At 43.8% G+C, this 22,992-nt stretch overlaps 1 protein-coding gene and 1 pseudogene across 4 annotated transcripts in view; one reads left to right on the forward strand and one right to left on the reverse strand.

Annotated features, from left to right (window-relative positions):
- Positions 1-22,992, reverse strand: part of LOC126210303 (uncharacterized) — a 120,024-nt gene that overhangs the window by 43,756 nt on the left and 53,276 nt on the right. For all 4 annotated transcript variants that reach the window (XM_049939501.1, XM_049939499.1, XM_049939500.1 and 1 more), the window contains 2 exons: positions 21,349-21,462; positions 10,876-10,960 (listed from right to left, as the gene is read on the reverse strand). In XM_049939501.1, coding sequence (XP_049795458.1) covers positions 10,876-10,960; positions 21,349-21,462 — 199 coding nt within the window. The remainder of the gene's footprint in view (positions 1-10,875; positions 10,961-21,348; positions 21,463-22,992) is intronic.
- On the forward strand, positions 18,572-18,689 carry LOC126210993 (5S ribosomal RNA; annotated as a pseudogene).

Raw genomic sequence — 22,992 nt, forward strand, 5'->3', positions numbered from 1 at the left:
GATATGAAACTTGCCCGCGAATGGCAAAGGTCCCGAGTTCGAGTCTCGGTCAGGCACACAGTTTTAATCTGCCAGGAAGTTTCATATCAGCGCACACTCCGCTGCAGAGTGAAAATCTCATTCTTTGTTTATTTAAATTTAAAGATCTGTGTTTGGGGCAGGTTATTTCGGTTTGCTGCGCTTGAAGTAAACCGAACGCTGTTTTAAAATGTGGTTAGTGCATCACAGACAATTCCAGCACTTTATCAATTTATCATTAAAGCGATAATAGCTGTAAATTCAAATATGCACTAAGATGACCCTAATGTAAGATTGTCGCAGTTGTGGGCTCAGTTCCTGGATTTACTTTGCTCCTTCAGTGCGGAGCAGCCAAGCTGTCATCGCCTCAGCACCCCCGCACAGCAGTAGCACAGTCGATGCACGCTCCGAGGGTCAGGGCTTTGTTGCACAATGCTATGTGCCACACCCGTCAGCTCGTCTCCGACACATCACCAGTCCAAGGAAAATGGGTCCAGGATTCGAGTGTACCCCTACACCAGCCATCTGAAGCACACAGCCATCGGCTCCGAGCCAGCAGCACAAGTCACAGACAAAAGGGCGAACAGTATTTTAAAAAAGTAGCTTTGTCACTGCACGTTGCCAGCCATGGCTAAGAGAATCAAGCAGTCGGTAATTGAGTGTGGGTCTGAGCAGATAGGACACAGTAAGGAGTGCCCGAATAGGTATCAGTGGGATGAAAACAGATAGCCGGCGAGGGTGACCGAGCGGTTCTAGGCGCTACAGTCTGGAACCGCGCGACCGCTACGGTCGCAGGTTCGAATCCTGCCTCGGGTATGGATGTGTGTGATGTCCTTACGTTAGTTAGGTTCAAGTAGTTCTAAGTTCTAGGGGACTTATGACGTCAGAAGTTGAGTCCCATAGTGCTCAGAGCCATTTGAACCATTTTTTTTACAACAGATATTCAGGGGAGGAATATGCGCGGGCGTCTTGGCGATGTACGATATATTAGAATAGACTGAAAAGATACGCAAAGTCAAATTCAATCTAAAGAAATAAAGATTCACAATGAGGGTTCACCCATTTCTTCCCATTGTTCTGTAAACGCAACAGAAAGCTCTACTGTAATGTAGTATTAATGAACTCATTGTACACAATTCATTTGAAAAGGCTTCGGAAGCTCTCTGTCTAAGTGGTAATATTTCATATTTAGCCCAACACTTCATGAAAAAAAATATTGTAAATAAATTTCAATAACTTATTTCAAGTGTTAAAATATGTTGAATTCAGTTATGTGCATAATCCTCAATGTTATAATGTGAGATACACTTGGATATTTTGTTCTTGATCCTTGTTGACCTGTAACATGGGAGTGTATGATTTATAAACCCGATTTGTTGATGAAACGTGTGGAGCTGCCCAGTTCATGTTCGTTCTGCGACGTGACCTGACCCGTGCAGTCGAATTGAATATTTGGCGCTAATGAAGTGTTCTGCGTTAAAAGTTTGAGCCGACTGCTGTGGCCGAGCGGTTCTAGGCACTTCAGTTTGGAACCGCGCGACCGCTACGGTCGCAGGCTCGAATCCTGCCTCAGGGATGGATGTGTGTGATGTCCTTAGGTTAGTTAGGTTTAAGTAGTCCTAAGTTCTAGGAGACTGATGACCTCAGAAGTTAAGTCCCATAGTGCTCAGAGCCATTTGAACCATTTGAAACGAAATGTACGTGTGGCTACAGTCTCTCGTTATATTTGGCTTTGTGTTTTAACACGAATGCTTTGGCCTCGTAAGTACATTGTATCATAATATTCTGTCACAACTTTTGTATTTGCGGTACTTAGTTTTCACAAATAGAATGTCGCAGTTGTGGAATACATTACTTTATTTTTCAATTATAGAACAGAGAAATGACTTTCTACTCACAGAGGTTACAAACTGCTGAGTGAATTACAGCTGTACTTGACGAATTAGAGGCCACTGACGCAGTCGTCAAAACTCAGAAATAAGACGAACTTACTGATGAGGATCTTATGATGTCAGGAAACAGGCTTTGTAATGGTACACTGTTCATTGAAAATGCCACCCGTGGGCAAGTACAGAAACTTCTTGAAACAACAACTTTAGGTGAATACCGCATTGTCGTTGAACTGCATAAAACATTGAATTCCAGCCTTCGGGTGGTGTCTCATGGATGAGTACATCAGTGTCTTACAACAGGAATGGGCAAACGAAAGCGTTACAGAAGTGAAGCAAGTAATGAATAGAGTGCATGGAAGCCTTGAAAAAACGCGAACTTTCATTTTAACCTTTAATACGCCAGTCATGTCCAGCCACATTAATACTGGTTTCTTACACTTAACAGTTCACCATTTTTTTCGAATCCATTGCGATGTTTCAAGTGCCAAACAGTTGGTCACACTACAGTTGCGTGTAACGGCTATGGAACTTGTGGGAGCTGGGGTCAAGCTGCGCGTGCACCAGGTGTGGAATGTGCGCCTCCACCGGCGTGTGTTAATTTCTCTAACTCACATCCAGTTTGGAGCAGAGAGAGTCGCACCTACAGGGATGGAGAAAAGATTCAAGAAATTAAATGTGCATGATGTATATCATACCCAGAAATGAAGAAGCTGTTTAGTCGTGCTGCCTCCGCTTCGTTACCTCATTTGCATCTGCTGCGAAACAGTCTACACTTAAAGTTAGTGTGACAACACAGACGGACGTGGCAACTGCCGCTGCCAACAGAGCCTGCTGCTGCTCACGCCAAAAGGCAGACTCCAGTAAACCTGCTCCTGCCATAGACCCAGTTACACAAACTTCTCAGACGGACGTTATGGAGTGAATGTTCCACCCCCACCGACTGGTACACTCATTCATGGGCCTACCCATGTTTCAATCCAAACAGGGAAGGTCACCAAAAAGACAAGTCAAAGTCTTGGAATGGAATATAAAGCAACAGTATCGAAATCGGTGGCTACTGCCGCTGCTGAAGGTTTGACAATGGATTTGGTCCAATCATGGGACGCATGAAGTTGTACCAGTCTGCCACCAACGACCTTGGACTCCCCGCCAAGGTGCAGAGACAAAGGGAAGACGAACGTTGCCAATGCATAATCGACATACTACAGTGGAACTTAAATGCCTTCGGAATTTGTATGGCACAGATAAATGGCGACAGAGCTCAGGGTGAGGTGGCAGCGTTCGTCGCTGACACGCTCTACTCCTCACATAAGACGTACTTGCTACACTAAAGGGAGTTGCCTCTTTGTGAATTTTGTGTCCTTCAAGTTAACACTGTGTTCTCTTCAACTCTCCCACAGAAACCGCTGGATACCGAGGCACCTTCCCAGCTGATAGACCAGCTTCCTCTGATCGACCAGCATCCTCCCCATTTCTACTGTTGGAAGATATCAGTCCCCAGAACACTATCTGGGGTAGTCTCTGCACCTGTCCCAGCGGTAGCATGGTTCAGTATGTTTTACAATCTGCAGACACATATCTCTTGAATATGGGCGCAATGGCAAATCTTTGCACAGCAACGGGGACATTTTCGGCTATTGATCTGACTGTTCGCTCTCCTCTTCTAGCGGACTCCGTCCAGTGTGAGATGCATGACGACCTTCATTACAGTGACCACTTTCCTATTACTGTCCACCTTTTACAATCAACGAAGCGTGATACAAACTTACCTATGTGGATGCCATGCAAGGCGAAGTGGACACTTTAGAGCCAGTTTGCTGTACTCGAGCACCAAGACACCGTCTACGATTTGGTGAATCACGTTACAGTGTGATGCACTCTGCCACTGATGCATCTACACCAAAATCATCAGGCCGCCACAGAAGACGACCTGATCCTTAGGTGCTCTAAGGTGCATGGAAAAAACGTGACAGTGAAAACTAATTAGTGACACTTATATATATATATAATTTGTACAGCAACCGTCCGTTGCTGCCTTTGGCAGCCGCTTATCACAACGTGGAACGCCACCTCATTGGCGGCTGTGCGGAGGTTGGTGACTGGGTCGCATGTGTGGTTGATGGTGAACTTCAAAGTGCCGCCCGCCGCCCATGGCACCAGTCGGAAACTGTCTAAGTGCCCCAGCTCTCCTTGCGCGTTCATTGGCCGGGACACAACACTTACGGTCTCTCACATGAGAATGGTACAGACCAGTTAGCAGGCATGCGAAGTACCATTGTTTTCGTGTAGTACAGAGGAAGCTGAATGTCAGAGGAAAGTGTTATTGACACATCCTTATTTTAAATATACTGAGTGTACTCATTGTTTACTCCGGAAGCAGTGATCATAAATTCTTAAGAGTAATGTTACAAGACAGGGGACGTTAATAAATGGTACGAACTGTGACACAGCTGGTAATACATTCCTTCATTTAGCGACTGTCATTGGAACGACCATTGTAAATCTGACACAATCTACGTTGTACTGATTGGAAAATCCGCTTTATGTGTTGCCACAACCTGACCTTCCTAAGTCTTCTTGTGGAGTTCTTTTCAGTTAACAGGGAAGATCTGCTTGTCTAACCACCTTTGATCTTCTATGGAGCTGCAAGACCTGTCTGGGCAGAGTGCATCACTGTGAGCTGCAGAGCCAACTACAGAGTCCAGACTGATGGGGAGCTCTGGCCATCACCATCAGTCTAGATCCCTGGAGGCCAAAATAGCTGGGACTGGGAGCAGATCATCACCCATCATTGTGTGGCCCTCCACTGCTGCCACCCACCCCTGCTTCTGTGGTAGACTTCAATGTTGCCGGTGTCCCTCCTATCGAGAGGCCATGGCTGTTGTGTGCACGAATTCACTTGCTCTGAGCAGTGCTATTAGATGCCTTCACTGTGTGCAGTCTATGGTGGAGCCACAGCGCTCTAATAAGCTTCTTCAGGAAGCTGCTGGAAATCTAGGGCAGCATGAAAGACGACACGACCTCACTCAGTGGGGCAAAGCCCGCAACAATGTTGCTGATGCCACTCCATGGTCAGCACCTACTGAGCTGTTACTTACTGCTAGCACACTAGCCTGGTGTCCGAATGTCGATACATCAGCTGCTATAATTTGTGAACAATAAATATCTAATATTGTAACACTGTTTTAATAATGCCTTCAGGCAACAAACGCTCATCTAACCTCAATGTCACCTTACCCATGCCTCTTGAATGGTCAACTTTCGACCTCCTGTTCCCTAACAGACATAAATACACTACCCGTTTAGCTTCCTACAATAACTTAAACAATGTAGATAGCTGCGGTGAGATCCTCTTCCATCCCCATTGTTTACAGAGTTCTCTATTTAAAGTCTGATTTCTTAACAGCCATTTTCCACAACACTTCAGTCTCTTCCTCTTTTTTTCACTATCCCTTGCAATTCTGCTAATACTAAACGAGGCTTCAAATGAGTTTCGCTAGTCAATATTGTTGATGATAAAGAACTGTTTGTTCTTCTGCAAAGAACTTGGGGAAATAGCCCTATATTTATCTGGAAGGAGCTTGGGGATAATTACAGACCATGATTTGGACTGAACTGAACACACAACTGCAGTCTGTAAGAAGATGTGGTCGTCATTTCATTCACTACAGAAATTTAAAAGGATTGTTTCCTTTCGAGTTTAAAATTAAACTTATAAAGTCGCTAGCAAACCCCCTACCTGATTGTGGCAGTCCTATTCTAGAAGAATTTGCTTCTGAGAGCTCATGCAGGATGGTGCTGAATGCTTCTGTACGGTTCATCACTTCTGACTACGAAAAATTATCATGAGGATGCGCAAATAAGGCTGGAGATTATCATAGACTGTGTTGACTCTATGTATTATCAGTCATTGCCTTCCCTCTTATTTATCAGTTGTAACTCCTGCACTACTCGTACTAGACAAAGTAAAATCCACTGACTGCCGTGTTGTCTAAACCTTTTTCTGTGTTAGAAAATCGAGATTCGAACAATCTCCCACAAAATATCGGAAAATTAAATTCCTTTCAAATTTCAAAAGGCAGCTTTGCTCCGCCTCATATCACAATAACTATATCTTCCATACACTTATCTGGTGCTCACTCTCTTCAGCTCTCCATTCCCAACCACTCTTCCCTCCCCATTGTTTACTGAGATCTCTATTTACAGTCTGTTATTTCTTAACAGCCATTGCCATCAACATCTCAATCTTATCCTCTTTTTTTCACTGTACCTTGCAATTGTGCTAATACTAAACATGGCTTCAAATGAGTTTAGCTAATCAATATTTTCAAAATGCCCTCTGTTATTATTACTAATGCAAATTAATGCGACTGAGAATGCTATGTAATACATCAGTATGCGACCTATGGTGTAGGGGGATCGTTTTTGATTGAGAATTAAAACGCCCTCAGTTCGAAACCTGCCACCGCGTAAATTTTGATTAATAATCAGCATTGGCGGCCGAAGACTTCCGGCATAAGAAGTCACCCTCAGTCTGACAACGGCCTTGTCAGACAGGGCGCTCTCTTGCCCTTGGGGTGGGAAACTGCCCCTAAAGGCGGAAGAATCAGCATGATCAATGACATGAGAATGCAGAAGGCAATGGAAACCACTGCATTAAAGACACATAACGTGTATCCTAAGACATGTGGCCTGTAAAAATGAAATTGCCATGATGATCTCTCCATTGGCAAAAGATTCCGAAATACTCCCCATTTGGACCTCCGGGAGGGGACTGCCAAGGGGGAGGTGAACAAGAGAAAAAGACTGGATAATTAACGAAAGTATAACGTCCTACGAGTCGAATCGCGGAATGCCAGAAGCTTGAACGTGGTAGGGAAGCTAGAAAATCTCCAGAGGGAAATGATAAGATTCAGTCTAGATATCGTAGGGGTCAGTGAAGTGAAGTGGAAAGAAGACAAGAATTTCTGGTCAGATGAGTATAGGGTAATATCAACAGCTGCAGAAAATGGTGTAACGGGAGCAGGATTCGTTATGAATAGGAAGGTAGGGTAGAGAGTGTGTTACTCTGAACAGCTCAGTGGTAGGTTTATTCTTATCAGAATCGACAGCAAACCAACACTGATAACGACAGCTCAGGTATACATGCCGACGTCGCAAGCTGAAGATGAAGAGATAGAGACACTATATGGTGATATAGAAAGGGTAACACAATACACAAGGGGAGATGAATCTAATAGTCATGGGGGACTGGATTGCAGTTGCAGGGGAAGGAGTAGAAGGAAAGGTTACTGGAAAATATGTGCTTGGGACAAGGAATGAGAGAGGAGGAAGACTAATTGAGTTCTGTGATAAATTTCAGTTAGTAATAGCGAATACTCTGTTCAAGAATCACAAGAAGAGGAGGTGTACTTGGAAAAGATAGGGTGATACGAGAAGATTTCAGATTACATCATGGTCAGGAAGAGATTCCGAAATCAGATTCTTGATTGTAAGGCGAACCAAGGAGCAGATATGGACTCAGATCACAATGTAGTATCAATGAAGAGTAGACTGCAGCTTAACAGGTTAGTCACGAGAAATCAGTACGCGAAGAAGTGGGATGCGAAAGCACTAAGGAATGCCGATATACGTTTGAAGTTCACTAACGCTGTAGAGACAGCAATAAAGAATAACCTATTAGGCACTACATCTCTAAAAAGGGCCATCACAGAAGCTGGAAAGAAAATCGTAGGTACAAAAAAGGTAACTGCCAAGAAACCACGGGTAACAGAAGAAATACTTCAGATGATCGATGAAAGAAGGTAGTACAAAAATGTTCAGGGTAATTCAGGAATACAGGAATACAAGTCGCTGAGGAATGAAATAAACAGGAAGTGCATGGAAGCTAAGACGTAATGGCTGCATGAAAAACGTGAAGACAACGAAAAAGAAATGACTGACGGAAGGAGTGGCTCAGTATATAGGAAAGTCAAAACAACCTTCGGACAAATTAAAAGCAAAGGTGGTAAAAGTGCATTCGGAATTCCATTGTTAAATGCAGAGGAGAGAGCGGATTGGTGGAAAGAGTACACTGAAGGCCTCTATGAGGGGGAAGATTTTCCTGATGTGACAGAAAAAACATTGGTCGATTCAGAGGAGATAGGGCATACAGTATTAGAATCAGAATTTAAGAGAGCTTTGGAGGACTTAAAATGAAATAAGGCAGAAGGGATCGATAACATTCCATCAGAATTCCTAAAATCATTAGGAGAAGTGGTAACAAAACGACTATTCACGTTGGCGTGTAGAGCGTATGGCAATATACCGTCTGACTTGCGAAAAAATATCATACACACAATTCCGAAGACTGCAAGAGCTGACACGTGGGAGAATTTTCGCACAATCGGCTTAAAAGCTCATGCATCCAAGTTGCTGACAAGAAGAATATACAGAAGATTGGAAAAGAATATTGAGGATGTGTTAGATGACGATCGGTTAGGTTTTAGGAAAGGAATAGGCACCAGAGAGGCAATTCTGACCTTGCGGTTGATAATTGAAGCAAACTAAAAAAAAAAAATCAAGACACGTTCATAGGATTTGTCGACCTGGAAAAAGCGTTCGCCAATGTAAAATGGTGAAAGACGTTCGAAATTCTGTGAAAAGTGGGAGTAAGCTATAGGGAGAGAGGGGTCATACACAATATGTACAACAGCCAAGTGGGAATAATAAGGGTGCACGAGCAAGAACGAAATGCTCGGATTAAAAATGGTGTAAGATAGGGATTTAGTTTTTCGCCCCTACCGTTCAATCTATATCGAAGAAACAATGATGGAAATAAAAGAGTGGAATTTAAATTCAAGGTGAAGTGCTATCTTGAGTGAAAGTGACGAAGAATTACATGATCTGATGAATGGAATGGACAGTCTAATGAGTACCGAATATGGACTGAGAGTAAATCGATGAAAGGCGAAAGCAAAGAGAAGTAGCAGAAATGAGAACAGCGAGAAACTTAACATCAGAATTGACGATCACGAAGCAGATGAAGTTAAGGAATTCTGTTATCTAGGCAACAAAGTAAGCAATGTCGGACGTAGCAAGGAGGATATCAAAAGCAGACTAGCACTGGCAAAAAGGGCGTTCCTGGCCAAGAGAAGTCTACTAGTATGAAACATAGGTCTTAATTTGAGAAAGAAATTGCTGAGAATATATGTCTCGAGCACAGCATTGTATTGTAGTGAAACATGGACCGTGGGAAAACCGAAACAGAAGAGAATGGAAGCATTTGAAATGTGGTGCTATAGGCGAATGTTGAAAAACAGGTGGACTGATAAGGAAAGAGGAGGTTCTATGCTGAGCTGGCTAGGAAAGGAATATGGGGAAAACAATGACAAGGAGAAGGGACAGGGTAATAGGACATCTGTTAAGAAATGAGTGACTGACTTCCATAGTAGAGAGAGAGTTGAAAATGGAAAAACTATAAAGGAAGACAGAGGCAGGAATACATCCAGCAAATAGTTTAGGAGGCAGGGTGCAAGTGCTACTCTGAGATGAAGAGGTTAACACAAGAGAGAAATTCGTGGTGGGCCGCATCAAACCAATCCAGCCAGAAGACTGATGACTCAAAAAGAAAAAAAAGAGAAAATGTTATACATTTGGTATCTGTTGTTCATGGTGAGATTGTTATTATGGTTTTATGTTGTTTTCTATTAGTGATTGTATAACAATCCATTTTGATTGAAATCCTAGAAATGGTAGTAAACCCCTAAGAGGGATCCTTAATGCCCAATCTGGTTAGGCTAAATACGCAATAAAAAGGTGAATTTGCAGATAATACCAGTAAAACATTAAAAGCGATCCAAAACCATCAAACGAATGCTGTTTGTTCATGTTTTCGTACTAAACCCAACGCAAAAAAATGACTGACTTCTCAGTTTCGTGACATTCGCCCCTTGCTGTGTCCGCCCCGATAGCTGAGTGGTCAGTGTGACGGATTGCCATCCTAAGGGCCCGGGTTCGATTCCCGGCTGGGTCGGGGATTTTCTCCGCTCAGGGACTGGGTGTTGTGTTGGCTTCATCATCATTTCATCCCCATCCGGCGCGCAGGTAGCCCAATGTGGCGTCGAATGCAATAAGACCTGCACTAAGGCAGCTGGACCTGCCCCGTAAGGGGCCTCCCGGCCAATGACGCCAAACGCTCATTTCCATACCCCTTGCTGTGTGGAAAAGTCTAGCATTGGATGAGAAAAATGGAACAATAGTTTCGAGAAAGAAGGCAAGGAGGAAATAAAGAAAAGATAAGAAACTGAAGGGAAAAAGCAGTGAAATGAAAGCTTGAAACAGAAGAAGAAGAAGGAAAATGAGAAGAAGAAGAGCTCAGACTGCATTCAATCAAGCTGGCCTGTATGACCGAGCGGTTCTAGGCGCTTCAGTCCGGAACCGCCCGATCGCTAGGGTCGCAAGGTCGAATCCTGCCTCGGGCATGGATGTGTGTGATGTCCTTAGTTTAGTTAGGTTTAAGTAGTTCTAGGGGACTGGTGACCTCAGATGTTAAGTCCCATAGTGCTCAGAGCCATTTGAACCATTCAATCAAAACAATACACCAACTGCGACTTGAATAAGCAAAGAAAAGGTAGAAGAAACCTTTCTCAATGGCTGCGGATAGAGCTTTCAAGATGGTTGAGTTCAGTGTGGACGGAATCAGCAATTATGGCGCGAGGTGTGTTCTGATTGTGCTAACTCAGGACCTTATATTTGTGATCAATGCTGAAGTTTCAGAGTTGCGCAGTCTTAAGTGCTCCAGCTAAGACCTTACATGTGTAAACTTTAAAAATACTGTTAACACTAGTGATGTTTGTTATACTTAAGGTTTAATAAACTTGATAATGTTAGACTGTTAGATAAATTACATATTAACTAGGATTTCATTTATTTTGAAATAAGATATAAGTTTCGTAGCAAAAAAGTGTTAAGTGAGGATTATTACCTGATTCTGCCTTGTATAAACGGTAATAGGTGCCCAGCGCGAACAAAATGAGTGACGATACCGCTATCTGCACAAGGCTCCATACCTGGATTTAAAACAAGAGAAAAGTACATTTGCATTCAACTGGTTTTAGATTGTGCTTGATGTATTGTAACGATAGATTTTATCAAAAGATACTTTTTGGATTATTAGTATTCATGATCCGGTTGTTTACTATATTATTTATATGGACAGAAAAGGTAAAATGCCCTATGAAAATGTAAATGAACATGCAGTTTTCTCGTAGATCTGCGCTCTGGGCGTGGATATGAATAACAAATCAAATGCAAGGGCAGACAAGCAACTGGCCAACAATGTGGTTTGCAGTCTTCTTGAGATATCTGGCAAACCATGGTACTCAGCAACCAGTGCGATTTAAGTAGGTAATACTTTGACTAGTTTATTAAACTGCAATATTGGACCAAACTAGAAAATTTTGAAGCTGGTCCCAGGAGAGCAAAACGCCAACTTTCCCATCTCAGATATAAGGGTAAGTACAAGAATCGAGCTCCAGATACTTAAGATAGCAGTCAGTATGCTGTGGAATACTTCAATGGGCGGAGATGAAAATAATCCATAGTCCAGTAAAAAAAAGCTCCAGGGCAACCAAATATTTACTGATTGAGAGCTTTCTATGATACTTGCTGTAACGATGTACAATAAAAGAATTGCACCAGCATGGCGATGCAGAATAAAACCAAATGCCGTAATACAACATCCAGCATGTTGAGACATTATACACAAACAAACTATTATTGGATTGTTGACATTGCACTGCAGATCTGCACATGGCCTTCACAGGCCAAAATCGATACTCAGCTGATGTACATCTGCCGTCAAGCAATAGTGTTAAAGAAAATTAAAATCAACATTCCCTGGTTCACTGATTCTCTTTATTTCGACAATGACCTATTTCGTATTTCTATAATGTACTTGGTAACTTTAAATTTCTGGCTGTAATTATTTGCAAGATGCGGAAGTCACAGTATGTATGGCTAGAGAAAACGGGTAATAGTTAAAGTGGGCCTGGCATAGTTCCTTCGTGCACCTTCAATGACGAATCATGGAATTCGATTCTATGGCAATTCCTCAGTGCAGTCATGGCAGTACTGGTGGCAAAATCGTATACTGTGATATCCTTCAAGTGAATGTGCACTTCTTATACAATTGTAAATTGTTAGTATACGACAGACTGTTAGTATAGGACAGATTTGTGATGGATATAAATATGAAAGGGGAACTACATATAGCAGGTGATATAGCCTTTCTACCTGGATGTAAGAAGGACTTCAGAGGACTGTGGAAAAGGACGGAAAGCAACACTTAACACAGAATATAAGTTGCAGGCAAACATAACAAAATGGAGGTAATGAGTTAGAGGTGAAACAGCGAATTTGTTAACACCAAGTAGGTAATGACGAAGTGGTGGAAGACGATTGATACACATCACCATTGTAGTTTGGAAGACTGGACAGGATCCCCAAAACAAAGAAGGCAGCCTTCCTTCAGTAAAATAGCTCTCTAGAAGCAAGAAGATGATACAGAACTGAGAAATCACAGTACTGAAGTACACATCGGGAAAGCGGGACCATGCAGAAATGAAACATGGGTTGCTGTAAACCCCGAGAAGTAGGGCCTTCAAGCATTTGAAATCGAGTGCTTTCGAATGATGTTAAAAATTCGATATGCAGCTAAAGTTCAAAATTGAATGAAATCTGCGGTAAGACTGAAACAGAAAAATGGAATCGTTGGTGGGATATATACTATGGCATCCAGGAGTAGTTTGTCTGGCACTGGAAGATGCAGTAGAGAGGCATTTACAGTGAGGTGAGAAAAGTCATGGGACAGCCATGAGCACAAATGAAAATGGCGGCAGATACGCGTACACAACGTATGAAAGGGCAGTGCGTTGGCGGAGCTGTCATTTGTACTCAGGTAATTCATGTGAAAAAGTTTCTGACGCGAATATGGGCGCAGGGCGGGATTTAACAAACTCTGTACGCACAACGGTAGTTGGAGCTAGATACATGGGACATTCCATTTCGTAAATCGTTAGCGAATTTAGTGTGCCAAGATCCACAGTGTCAAAAGTGTGCCGAGGGTACCAAGTTTCAGGCACTACCTCTCATCATGGACAATGCAAAGTCCGACGGCACCCAGTTAACGAATGTGAGCAGCGGCGTTTGGGTGTGGTTGTCAGTTGTCAGTGCTGACAGACAAGCAACACTGCGTGAAGTAACCGCCTAAATCGATGTGGGACGTACGTCGAACGTATCTGTTGAGCCGTCGGCACACGGACCGTGCATCCGAACGTTGAGCGTTGAGCGTGCCGAGTTTCTGACGTCATAGCGTGGAATAGCCCGTTCGGGAGTCTTTCCGAACGTGCAGAGCAATATCTGGCATGTCAGATATTCTGAGCGTGCGTCTGAGCGTTGACCAATGAGATGGCACAACGGCACCTACGTCAGACACACGACGTCTCCCTTCAGTACAGAGTTGTGAGGCGCCATATTGGCATTCATTTCAAGCCTATATGTATATATGCCGTTTCTGAGCACCAGCAAATTGAGAATCACCAAAAAAAACCATTGTTAACTGTGTGATTCGTTCCAATAAAATAATGAGAAACATCGTATTCGTGCCAAAATTATTATTGTAACTTGCATATTATGAGAGTAGGCTATTTGAAGCCAACGACACACTGAAGATCTACCCAAAACACAATGTTCTTGGTACAATTTGTTATAATTAAACTTCAATTAGTAACATATCTACGATTAAGGTTTTCTGCACGAGCTAACATACTATGATTAGGGAACTGGAAAATGTTCTTGTTGTAGCGTAGTGACTAGCGTCACTGCTCATGATTATTTGCCACTTCCAAATTTTTTTCCTAACATTCGCGTTTTTGTTGGGTTCTGATACTTCATTATTAGTTTAATGTAAGTATGTACTATAATATTTGATGTTATGTAAATATAAGTTCACCTTTTTTTGAGGGGTGAATTTGTTCGATTGGCTTAATCTACAGGACAGCTTGCGCTACTTGTATAAAGATATTTTGTTCTTTTTTCTGTTTCACTTCGTAATTCACACGTTGCAAAGATTCTGCTACTGGGTAGGAACACTGATCAAGTATGACTGACCTTGGGGTTTTACTAAAATGTGGGAATGATGACATAATGTTTATCTTATGCAGAGAAGTATTCCAAATTTGTACCGCACTGTTTGTAATGGAACTTTTATAAACCTGTGTCCTTATTGATTGGACATGGTACTTTCCTTTTCGTGCACAATGCAGGAAATGTGCGTTTTAATAGAGCTAACGTGGGAATTTTACGCGCGCCCGTTGAGTAAACAGTGTGATTTACGAACTACAAGCATCCCTCAAGTGCCGCTGGAGTGCGCTGCGATCGCGTATACCACGTTGGGGCCCACGTACCGTATGCACAAGTCGCATCGTTCCTGAGCGTTCAGCAGCACGTTGAACTTGGCACGCTCAACGTTAACGTTCGACAGCACGGTCCGTGTGCCGACGGCTTTAGGAGCCTCTCCCGGGCTCGTGACCCTGTCGGTTGCACTGAAAAACGTTGGTCTGGTAAGATGTGTCCCTATCTTAGTTGGTACGAGCTGATGGTAGGGTTAGAATGTGGCGTAGACACCACGAATCCACGGACCCAAGTTGGCAACAAGCTCATGGTGGTTGGTTACATAATGGTGTGGACGTTGTGCACATGAAATCGACTGGGTCTTCTGGTCCAACTGAAGCGATCATTGATTGGAAATGCTTATACTCGGCTACTTGGACACCATTTGCAGCCGTTCATGGTCTTCGTGTTCCCAAACAACGATGGAAATTTTATGGATGACAACGCGCCTTGTCACCGTGCCTCGCGATTGGTTTGATCAACATCCTCTCCTGGACTCGTGAGCCTATTGGTTGGACTGAAAAACAGTGGTCTGGTCAGATGAGTCCCTATCTTAGTTGGTACGAGCTGATGGTAGGCTGCGAATGTGGCGTAGACACCACGAATCCACGGACCCAAGTTGGCAACAAGCTCATGGTGGTTGGTTACATAATGGTGTGGACGTTGTGCACATGAAATCGACTGGGTCTTCTGGTCCAACTGAAGCGATCATTGATTGGAAATGCTTATACTCGGCTACTTGGACACCATTTGCAGCCGTTCATGGTCTTCGTGTTCCCAAACAACGATGGAAATTTTATGGATGACAACGCGCCTTGTCACCGTGCCTCGCGATTGGTTTGATCAACATCCTCTCCTGGACTCGTGAGCCTATTGGTTGGACTGAAAAACAGTGGTCTGGTCAGATGAGTCCCTATCTTAGTTGGTACGAGCTGATGGTAGGCTGCGAATGTGGCGTAGACACCACGAATCCACGGACCCAAGTTGGCAACAAGCTCATGGTGGTTGGTTACATAATGGTGTGGATGTTGTGCACATGAAATCGACTGGGTCTTCTGGTCCAACTGAAGCGATCATTGATTGGAATTGCTTATACTCGGCTACTTGGACACCATTTGCAGCCGTTCATGGTCTTCGTGTTCCCAAACAACGATGGAAATTTTATGGATGACAACGCGCCTTGTCACCGTGCCTCGCGATTGGTTTGATCAACATCCTCTCCTGGACTCGTGAGCCTATTGGTTGGACTGAAAAACAGTGGTCTGGTCAGATGAGTCCCTATCTTAGTTGGTACGAGCTGATGGTAGGCTGCGAATGTGGCGTAGACACCACGAATCCACGGACCCAAGTTGGCAACAAGCTCATGGTGGTTGGTTACATAATGGTGTGGACGTTGTGCACATGAAATCGACTGGGTCTTCTGGTCCAACTGAAGCGATCATTGATTGGAAATGCTTATACTCGGCTACTTGGACACCATTTGCAGCCGTTCATGGTCTTCGTGTTCCCAAACAACGATGGAAATTTTATGGATGACAACGCGCCTTGTCACCGTGCCTCGCGATTGGTTTGATCAACATCCTCTCCTGGACTCGTGAGCCTATTGGTTGGACTGAAAAACAGTGGTCTGGTCAGATGAGTCCCTATCTTAGTTGGTACGAGCTGATGGTAGGCTGCGAATGTGGCGTAGACACCACGAATCCACGGACCCAAGTTGGCAACAAGCTCATGGTGGTTGGTTACATAATGGTGTGGACGTTGTGCACATGAAATCGACTGGGTCTTCTGGTCCAACTGAAGCGATCATTGATTGGAATTGCTTATACTCGGCTACTTGGACACCATTTGCAGCCGTTCATGGTCTTCGTGTTCCCAAACAACGATGGAAATTTTATGGATGACAACGCGCCTTGTCACCGTGCCTCGCGATTGGTTTGATCAACATCCTCTCCTGGACTCGTGAGCCTATTGGTTGGACTGAAAAACAGTGGTCTGGTCAGATGAGTCCCTATCTTAGTTGGTACGAGCTGATGGTAGGCTGCGAATGTGGCGTAGACACCACAAATCCACGGACCCAAGTTGGCAACAAGCTTATGGTGGTTGGTTACATAATGGTGTGGACGTTGTGCACATGAAATCGACTAGGTCTTCTGGTCCAACTGAAGCGATCATTGATTGGAAATGCTTATACTCGGCTACTTGGACCCCATTTGCAGCCGTTCAGGTCTTCGTGTTCCCAAACAACGATGGAAATTTTATGGATGACAACGCGCCATGTCACCGTGCCTCGCGATTGGTTTGATCAACATCCTCTCCTGGACTCGTGAGCCTATTGGTTGGACTGAAAAACAGTGGTCTGGTCAGATGAGTCCCTATCTTATTTGGTACGAGCTGATGGTAGGCTTCGAATGTGGCGTAGACACCACAAATCCACGTACCCAGCTACATCTACATGACTACTCTGCAATTCACATTTAAGTGCTTGGTAGAGGGTTCATCGAACCACAATCATACTATTTCTCTACCATTAAACTCCCGAACAGCGCGCGGGAAAAACGAACACCTAAACCTTTCTGTTCGAGTTGTGATTTCTCTTATTTTATTTTGATGATCATTCCTAGCTATGTAGGTTGGGCTCAACAAAATATTTTCGCATTCGGAAGAGAATGTTGGTGACTGAAATTTCGTAAATACAGTAGATCTCGCCGCGACGAGAAACGTCTTTGATTTAATGACTTCCATCCCAATTCCCGTATCATATCTGCCACACTCTCTCCCCTATTACGTGATAATACAAAACGAGCTGCCCTTTTTTGCACCCTTTCGATGTCCTTCGTCAATCCCACCTGGTAAGAATCCCACACCGCGCAGCAATATTCTAACAGAGGACGAACGAGTGTAGTGTAAGCTGTCTCTTTAATGGACTTGTTGCATCTTCTAAGTGTCCTGCCAAGGAAACGCAACCTTTGGCTCGCCTTCCCCACAATATTATCTATGTGCTCTTTCCAACTACAGTTGTTCGTAATTTTAACACCCAGGTACTTAGTTGAATTGACAGCCTTGAGAATTGTACTATTTATCGAGTAATCGAATTCCAACGGATTTCTTTTGGAACTCATGTGGATCGCCTCACACTTTTCGTTATTTAGCGTCAACTGCCACCTGCCACACCATACAGAAATCTTTTCTAAATCGCTTTGCAACTGATACTGGTCTTCGGATGACCATACTAGACGGTAAATTACAGCATCATCTGCGAACAACCTAAGAGAACTGCTCAGATTGTCACCCAGGTCATTTATGTAGATCAGGAACAGCAGAGGTGCCAGGACGCTTCCCTGGGGAACACCTGATATCACTTCACTTTTACTCGATGATTCGTCGTCTATTACTACGAACTGCGACCTTCCTGACAGGAAATCACGAATCCAGTCGCACAACTGAAACGATACCCCATAGGCCCGCAGCTTGATTAGAAGTCGCTTGTGAGGAACGGTGTCAAAAGCTTTCCGGAAATCTAGAAATACGGAATCACCTTGAGATACCCTGTCGATAGCGGCCATTACTTCGTGCGAATAAAGAGCTAGCTGCGTTGCACAAGAACGATGTTTTCTGAAACCATGCTGATTAATATCAATAGATCGTTCCCTTCGAGGTGATTCATAATGTTTGAATACAGTATATGCTCCAGAACCCTACGGCAAACCGACGTCAATGATATAGGTCTTTAGTTCGATGGATTACTCCTACTACCCTTCTTAAACACTGGTGCGACCTGCACAATTTTCCAATCTGTAGGTACAGATCTATCGGTGAGCGAGCGGTTGTATATGATTGCTAAGTTGGTAAGTTGGTAACAAGCTCATGGTGATTACATAATGGTGTCGACTGTGTTCACATGAAATCGACCGAGTCTTCTGGTCAAACTGAAGCGATCATTGATTGGAAATGGTTACATTTGTCTACTTGGACACCATTTGCAGCCATTCGTAGTCTTCGTGTTCCCAAACAATGATGGAAATTTTAATGGATGACAACGCACCATGTCACCGTGCCTCGCGATTGGTTTGATCGCCATTCTGGCCAATTCGAGCGAATGATTTGGCCACGCAGATCATCCGACACAAATCCCATTCAACATTTATACGACATAATCAAGAGGTAGTTCGTGTACAAAATGCTGCACTGTCAATACGTTCACAATTATAGACGACTATAGAGGCAGCAAAGGCAACGGCCTTGCCGCAGTCGATACACTGGTTCTCGTCAGATCACCGAAGTTAAACACTGTCGGGCGTGGCCGGCACTTGGATGGGTGACCATACGGGCTGTCATGCGCTGTTGCCATTTTTCAGGGTGTACTCAGTTTCATGATGCCGGTTGAGGAGCTACTCGACCGAATAGTAGCGGCTCCGGTCAAAGAAAATAATCATAACGACCGGGAGAGCGGTGTGCTGACCACACGCCCCTCCTATCCGCATCCTCATCCAAGGATGACACGGCGGTCGGATGGTCCCGTTGGGCCACTTGTGGCCTGAAGACGGAGCTCGCGCGCATAGAGGCAGCGCAGGTCAACATTTCTGCAGGGGACTTACAACGACTTGTTCGGTCCATGCCACGTCGAGGTGCAGAACTACGCGAGTCAAAAGGATGTCTGACACGATATTAGCACGTATCCCATGACTCTTGTCGTCTCTGTGTACTACTCAGCTCGGAGGCAGAAATGGGCAGAAACAGTCAAAACTATGGACTTTACCCACTCGAGCAGGAAAGCATGGAGTCTTCTGAGAAAACTGGGAGGAAGTGCACCAGCATGCAGACCAGACCAAATTGCTTCCCACATCATTAACACCTCAAGAGTACCTCCTGACAAGAAACATACAAGACATATCAGACGACAGCTTCGTGACCTTAAAAAGAAGGCATCTCCCTCATCTGAGTATACCCATCCCTTCATAGTTTCAGACATTGACTCTGGACTGAAGGACCTCAAACCTCTTAAGGCACCTGGATTCGATGGTATCCACCCAGAATTCCTGATCCATATGGGAGGAAAAGCTAAGAAATGGCTGGCAGAATTCTTCACCGACATCCTGCTGACTGGTCAACTTCCATCTGAGTTTAAAAAGGTGAAGATAATATCTGTTCTGAAACCTGGCAAACCCAGCAACAACGTAGAAAACTATCGCCCCATTTCCCTACTCAGCTGCTGCTACAAGCTTTTTGAAAGGCTAATATATAACAGAATAAGTAGCGCTATCTTAGAGAACGTTCCAGTTGACCAGGCAGGCTTCAGACCAGGGCGTAGCTGCTGCGACCAAGTATTGTCTCTCACATCCTTCATCGATACCAAATGAAGCAGAAAACATCTGTGGCATTTGTTGATCTAACTGCTGCCTTCGACACTGTGTGGAGGGAAGGCCTGATCTACAAATTTCTCCGCATCATACCCTGCAGAACAATGGCTCGACTGATTAACAGCATGCTAAGTGATCGGAAGTTCCAGGTAATCACTGGAAGCAACATAAGTAAGGAGAGGAAGCTGAACAACGGATTGCCTCAAGGATCAGTTCTCTCACCCTTACTGTTCAACCTATATCTGATCTACCTGATGCTTCGTCCAGAAAATACTGCTATGCCGATGACCTGGCTCTAGCCGTCAAACACCAGGAAATGAAGACAACAGAAGAGATTTTAGCCAATGACCTGTCTGCATTAGACAATTACTTCAAAATCTGGAGACTCCAACCCATTGTGAGTAAAACAGAAGTGTGTTGCTTCCATCTAAATAACCAGTTGGCGAACGTAAAACTGGAGGTAAGTTTCAGAGGCAGAATTCTTCGTCACAACTGGAACCCAAAATATCTTGGTGTCATCCTGGATCGTACACTATGCTTCAAACAACACCTTCTTAACTTAGCTCAAAAGCTGAGGACTCGAAACAACATCCTCCATAAGCTATGCGGAACTACCTGGGGATCTTCAGCAACCACCCTGCGAACTTCAGCTCTGGGCTTGGTATACTCAAGTGCTGAGTATTGTGCACCTGTTTGGATGAATAGTAATCATACAAGGCTTGTTGATACCCAGCTGAATACGACAATGCGCATAATATCTGGCACAATCAGATCTACTCCAGTTTGTTGGCTTCCACCGTTAACCGGTATAATGCCTCCTGATCTACGCAGATGTACTGCCCTTATGATAGAATTCCAGAAGATCTCCAGGAATTCTACCCGTGCATAGCGACCTGCCACTTTTAAATCGCAAGAGACTGAAATCACGTCATCCAACTCTGTGCGATGCTGCTGACATGGTTGCTAAGAATTTCAAACCTCTTGAAGAATGGAAAGGTCGGTGGGAAGCAGTGACAGATGTGCACCTGCATAACATCTTCTCAGGTGCTAAACTTCCAAGTGGATTCGACTTACCACGCAAGATGTGGTCTACTCTCAACAGAATCCGTACCAGCCATGGGCGATGCAGGGATGCTCTCTTTAAGTGGAAGAAGCTGCCTGATCCAGCTTGTGACTGCGGGGCTCCATACCAGACTGTTCACCACATTGTCAGTGAATGCAGGATTCGAGCCTATCACAGTGCTGAAGAGGACTTCCTGCTAGCAACTCCAGATGCAGTGCGCTGGATTGAACGACTGGATATTCAGTTGTAAAGACAAACTTAAGTTTCTTGTGTGTCAATATGTACATATGTATATGTAATTTCATGATATGTCTGTATTAGCCATACGCTAAATAAATAAACTCAGTTGACACCATGGAAAAGGTACGATACAAAAGTTAAATTATAGAGTGTGGTGTGTGTAATAGTTATGTGAGAATGAAAGGGTTAGCAGAACTTAGGAAAATTCTGATGGCTTAAAAAATGATTTTCAGGTGAAACTGGAGATGAGGTCACTACTGAAGTACAGCACCTGGGTGAAGTAATCAATGCAAGGAAGTTGCTGTACTTTAACCACTATCATGGTTTATTTTTCTAATGTACTCACCAGAAACAGGACACCAGCGATCATGGCGCCCGTCTCGAGGGACAGTCCACAGCACCAATCGTTGAGGGCTACCACCTCCGCAACAGTGGTAGGTTTTTTGACTGGGAAGTAGCTCTGTAACAAAGGTATGATTGGCACGTTTGATTCAGAGGCTTTAAGCACATGCAGGAATTAAATGGTCAGATAGTTATGAGAGAAGATTGACCGCACTGAGTCCACTGCACAAGCCTGGTACCTACAGGTGGACAGCTGACTGTGTAGTTTTCTTATTGTTACCGATCTATTAAGACTTTTTTTTTTTCAAAATGAGAGATGTGGTGTGGAAGTACAAGTACTCTGCCACCTCTGTGTAGGCACAACACTAACTGAAAGATAATCTGCACTCCTTCTAGTAAATCTAACTTTGGTAAAGGAAGAATGGTTCAAATGGCTCTGAGCACTATGGGACTTAACATCTGAGGTCATCAGTCCCCTAGAACGTAGAACTACTTAAACCTTACTAATCTAAGGACATCACACACACCCATGCCCGAGGCAGGATTCGAACCTGCGACCGTAGCGGTTACGCGGCTCCAGACTGTAGCGCCTAGAACCGCACGGCCGACTATACAAAAGGAATAGGCTAATTTTCACATTTTGTAAGAGATGATATAAAATCAAAATAGTGTCTCTTTTTAATGCAAGTTGATCATTCAACAGATGTTTTGAATTTAAGTTGGAACGTGACGGAGTGGCAATAGCAAGATGTAATATAAGTATAAAATTTAGGAAGTCTTTTCTGAACATATTAGCCTAGAGTGTAGCCATTGACGTAAGTGTAGCGTGAATAATAATTCAGACAAGAAGAGAGTAGATTTTCAAATAGTACGCTAAAGGAGATGCTGGAGATGGGTAGACTGCACGTTAATGAAGAGGTACTGAATCTATTTGCGGAGAAAAGAAATACGAAGGCGTGCGAAATAGTCTCTGAACTTTGTATGTGAAAACACATAAAGGGTTTTTAAATAAAATAAACTTTATTAAGCCTACATCTTTATCGTTAATTTCTGCATATTTATTTCTCAACATATTCACCTAGGTGACGAACACTTTTCTCCCTAAGAAATACCGTCACTATGAATATCTGACTATGCTGATGGAGCCACAACCTTAACTCTGCTTGCACCGTTTCGGCACTACCAAAGTGAAGTCCTTGATGGTATTATTGAAGTTCTGGGAACAGGTGACAGTCGTATGGGGCCATGTTTGAACTGTGTGCAGCACGATCTGTGACAGCGAAAACAAGGCACGGATTGTTGAAGATTTCGCAGCGCTCATGTGTGGTCTAGCACTGTCATGCTGAAGAAGAGGGAGTTTCATGTGTGGATAAAACCTTCGAATTCGCGCTTTCAGTTTTATAAACTACTTCTCAAGCACCGACATGGTTACGTTACACGCTACAGTTCGAAGCCGCCTGGTAGCAGACGTTTGCAACTTGTCCCAACGAAGCGGAAAAGTCGGCCGAGTAATGTGCATGATACGTAATATCTCTGCCGATACTGAGAAAAAAATGAGAAATACGAAGGTAGTATTTTTCATCTCGGCCCCGTACGTGTTTCAATTTGACTAAAAGGAGGAATCAGTAGATAGAATACTGAGGCATCA

This window comes from Schistocerca nitens, chromosome 10, assembly GCF_023898315.1.
Source record: "Schistocerca nitens isolate TAMUIC-IGC-003100 chromosome 10, iqSchNite1.1, whole genome shotgun sequence".
Classification (NCBI taxonomy): Eukaryota; Metazoa; Arthropoda; class Insecta; order Orthoptera; family Acrididae; genus Schistocerca; species Schistocerca nitens.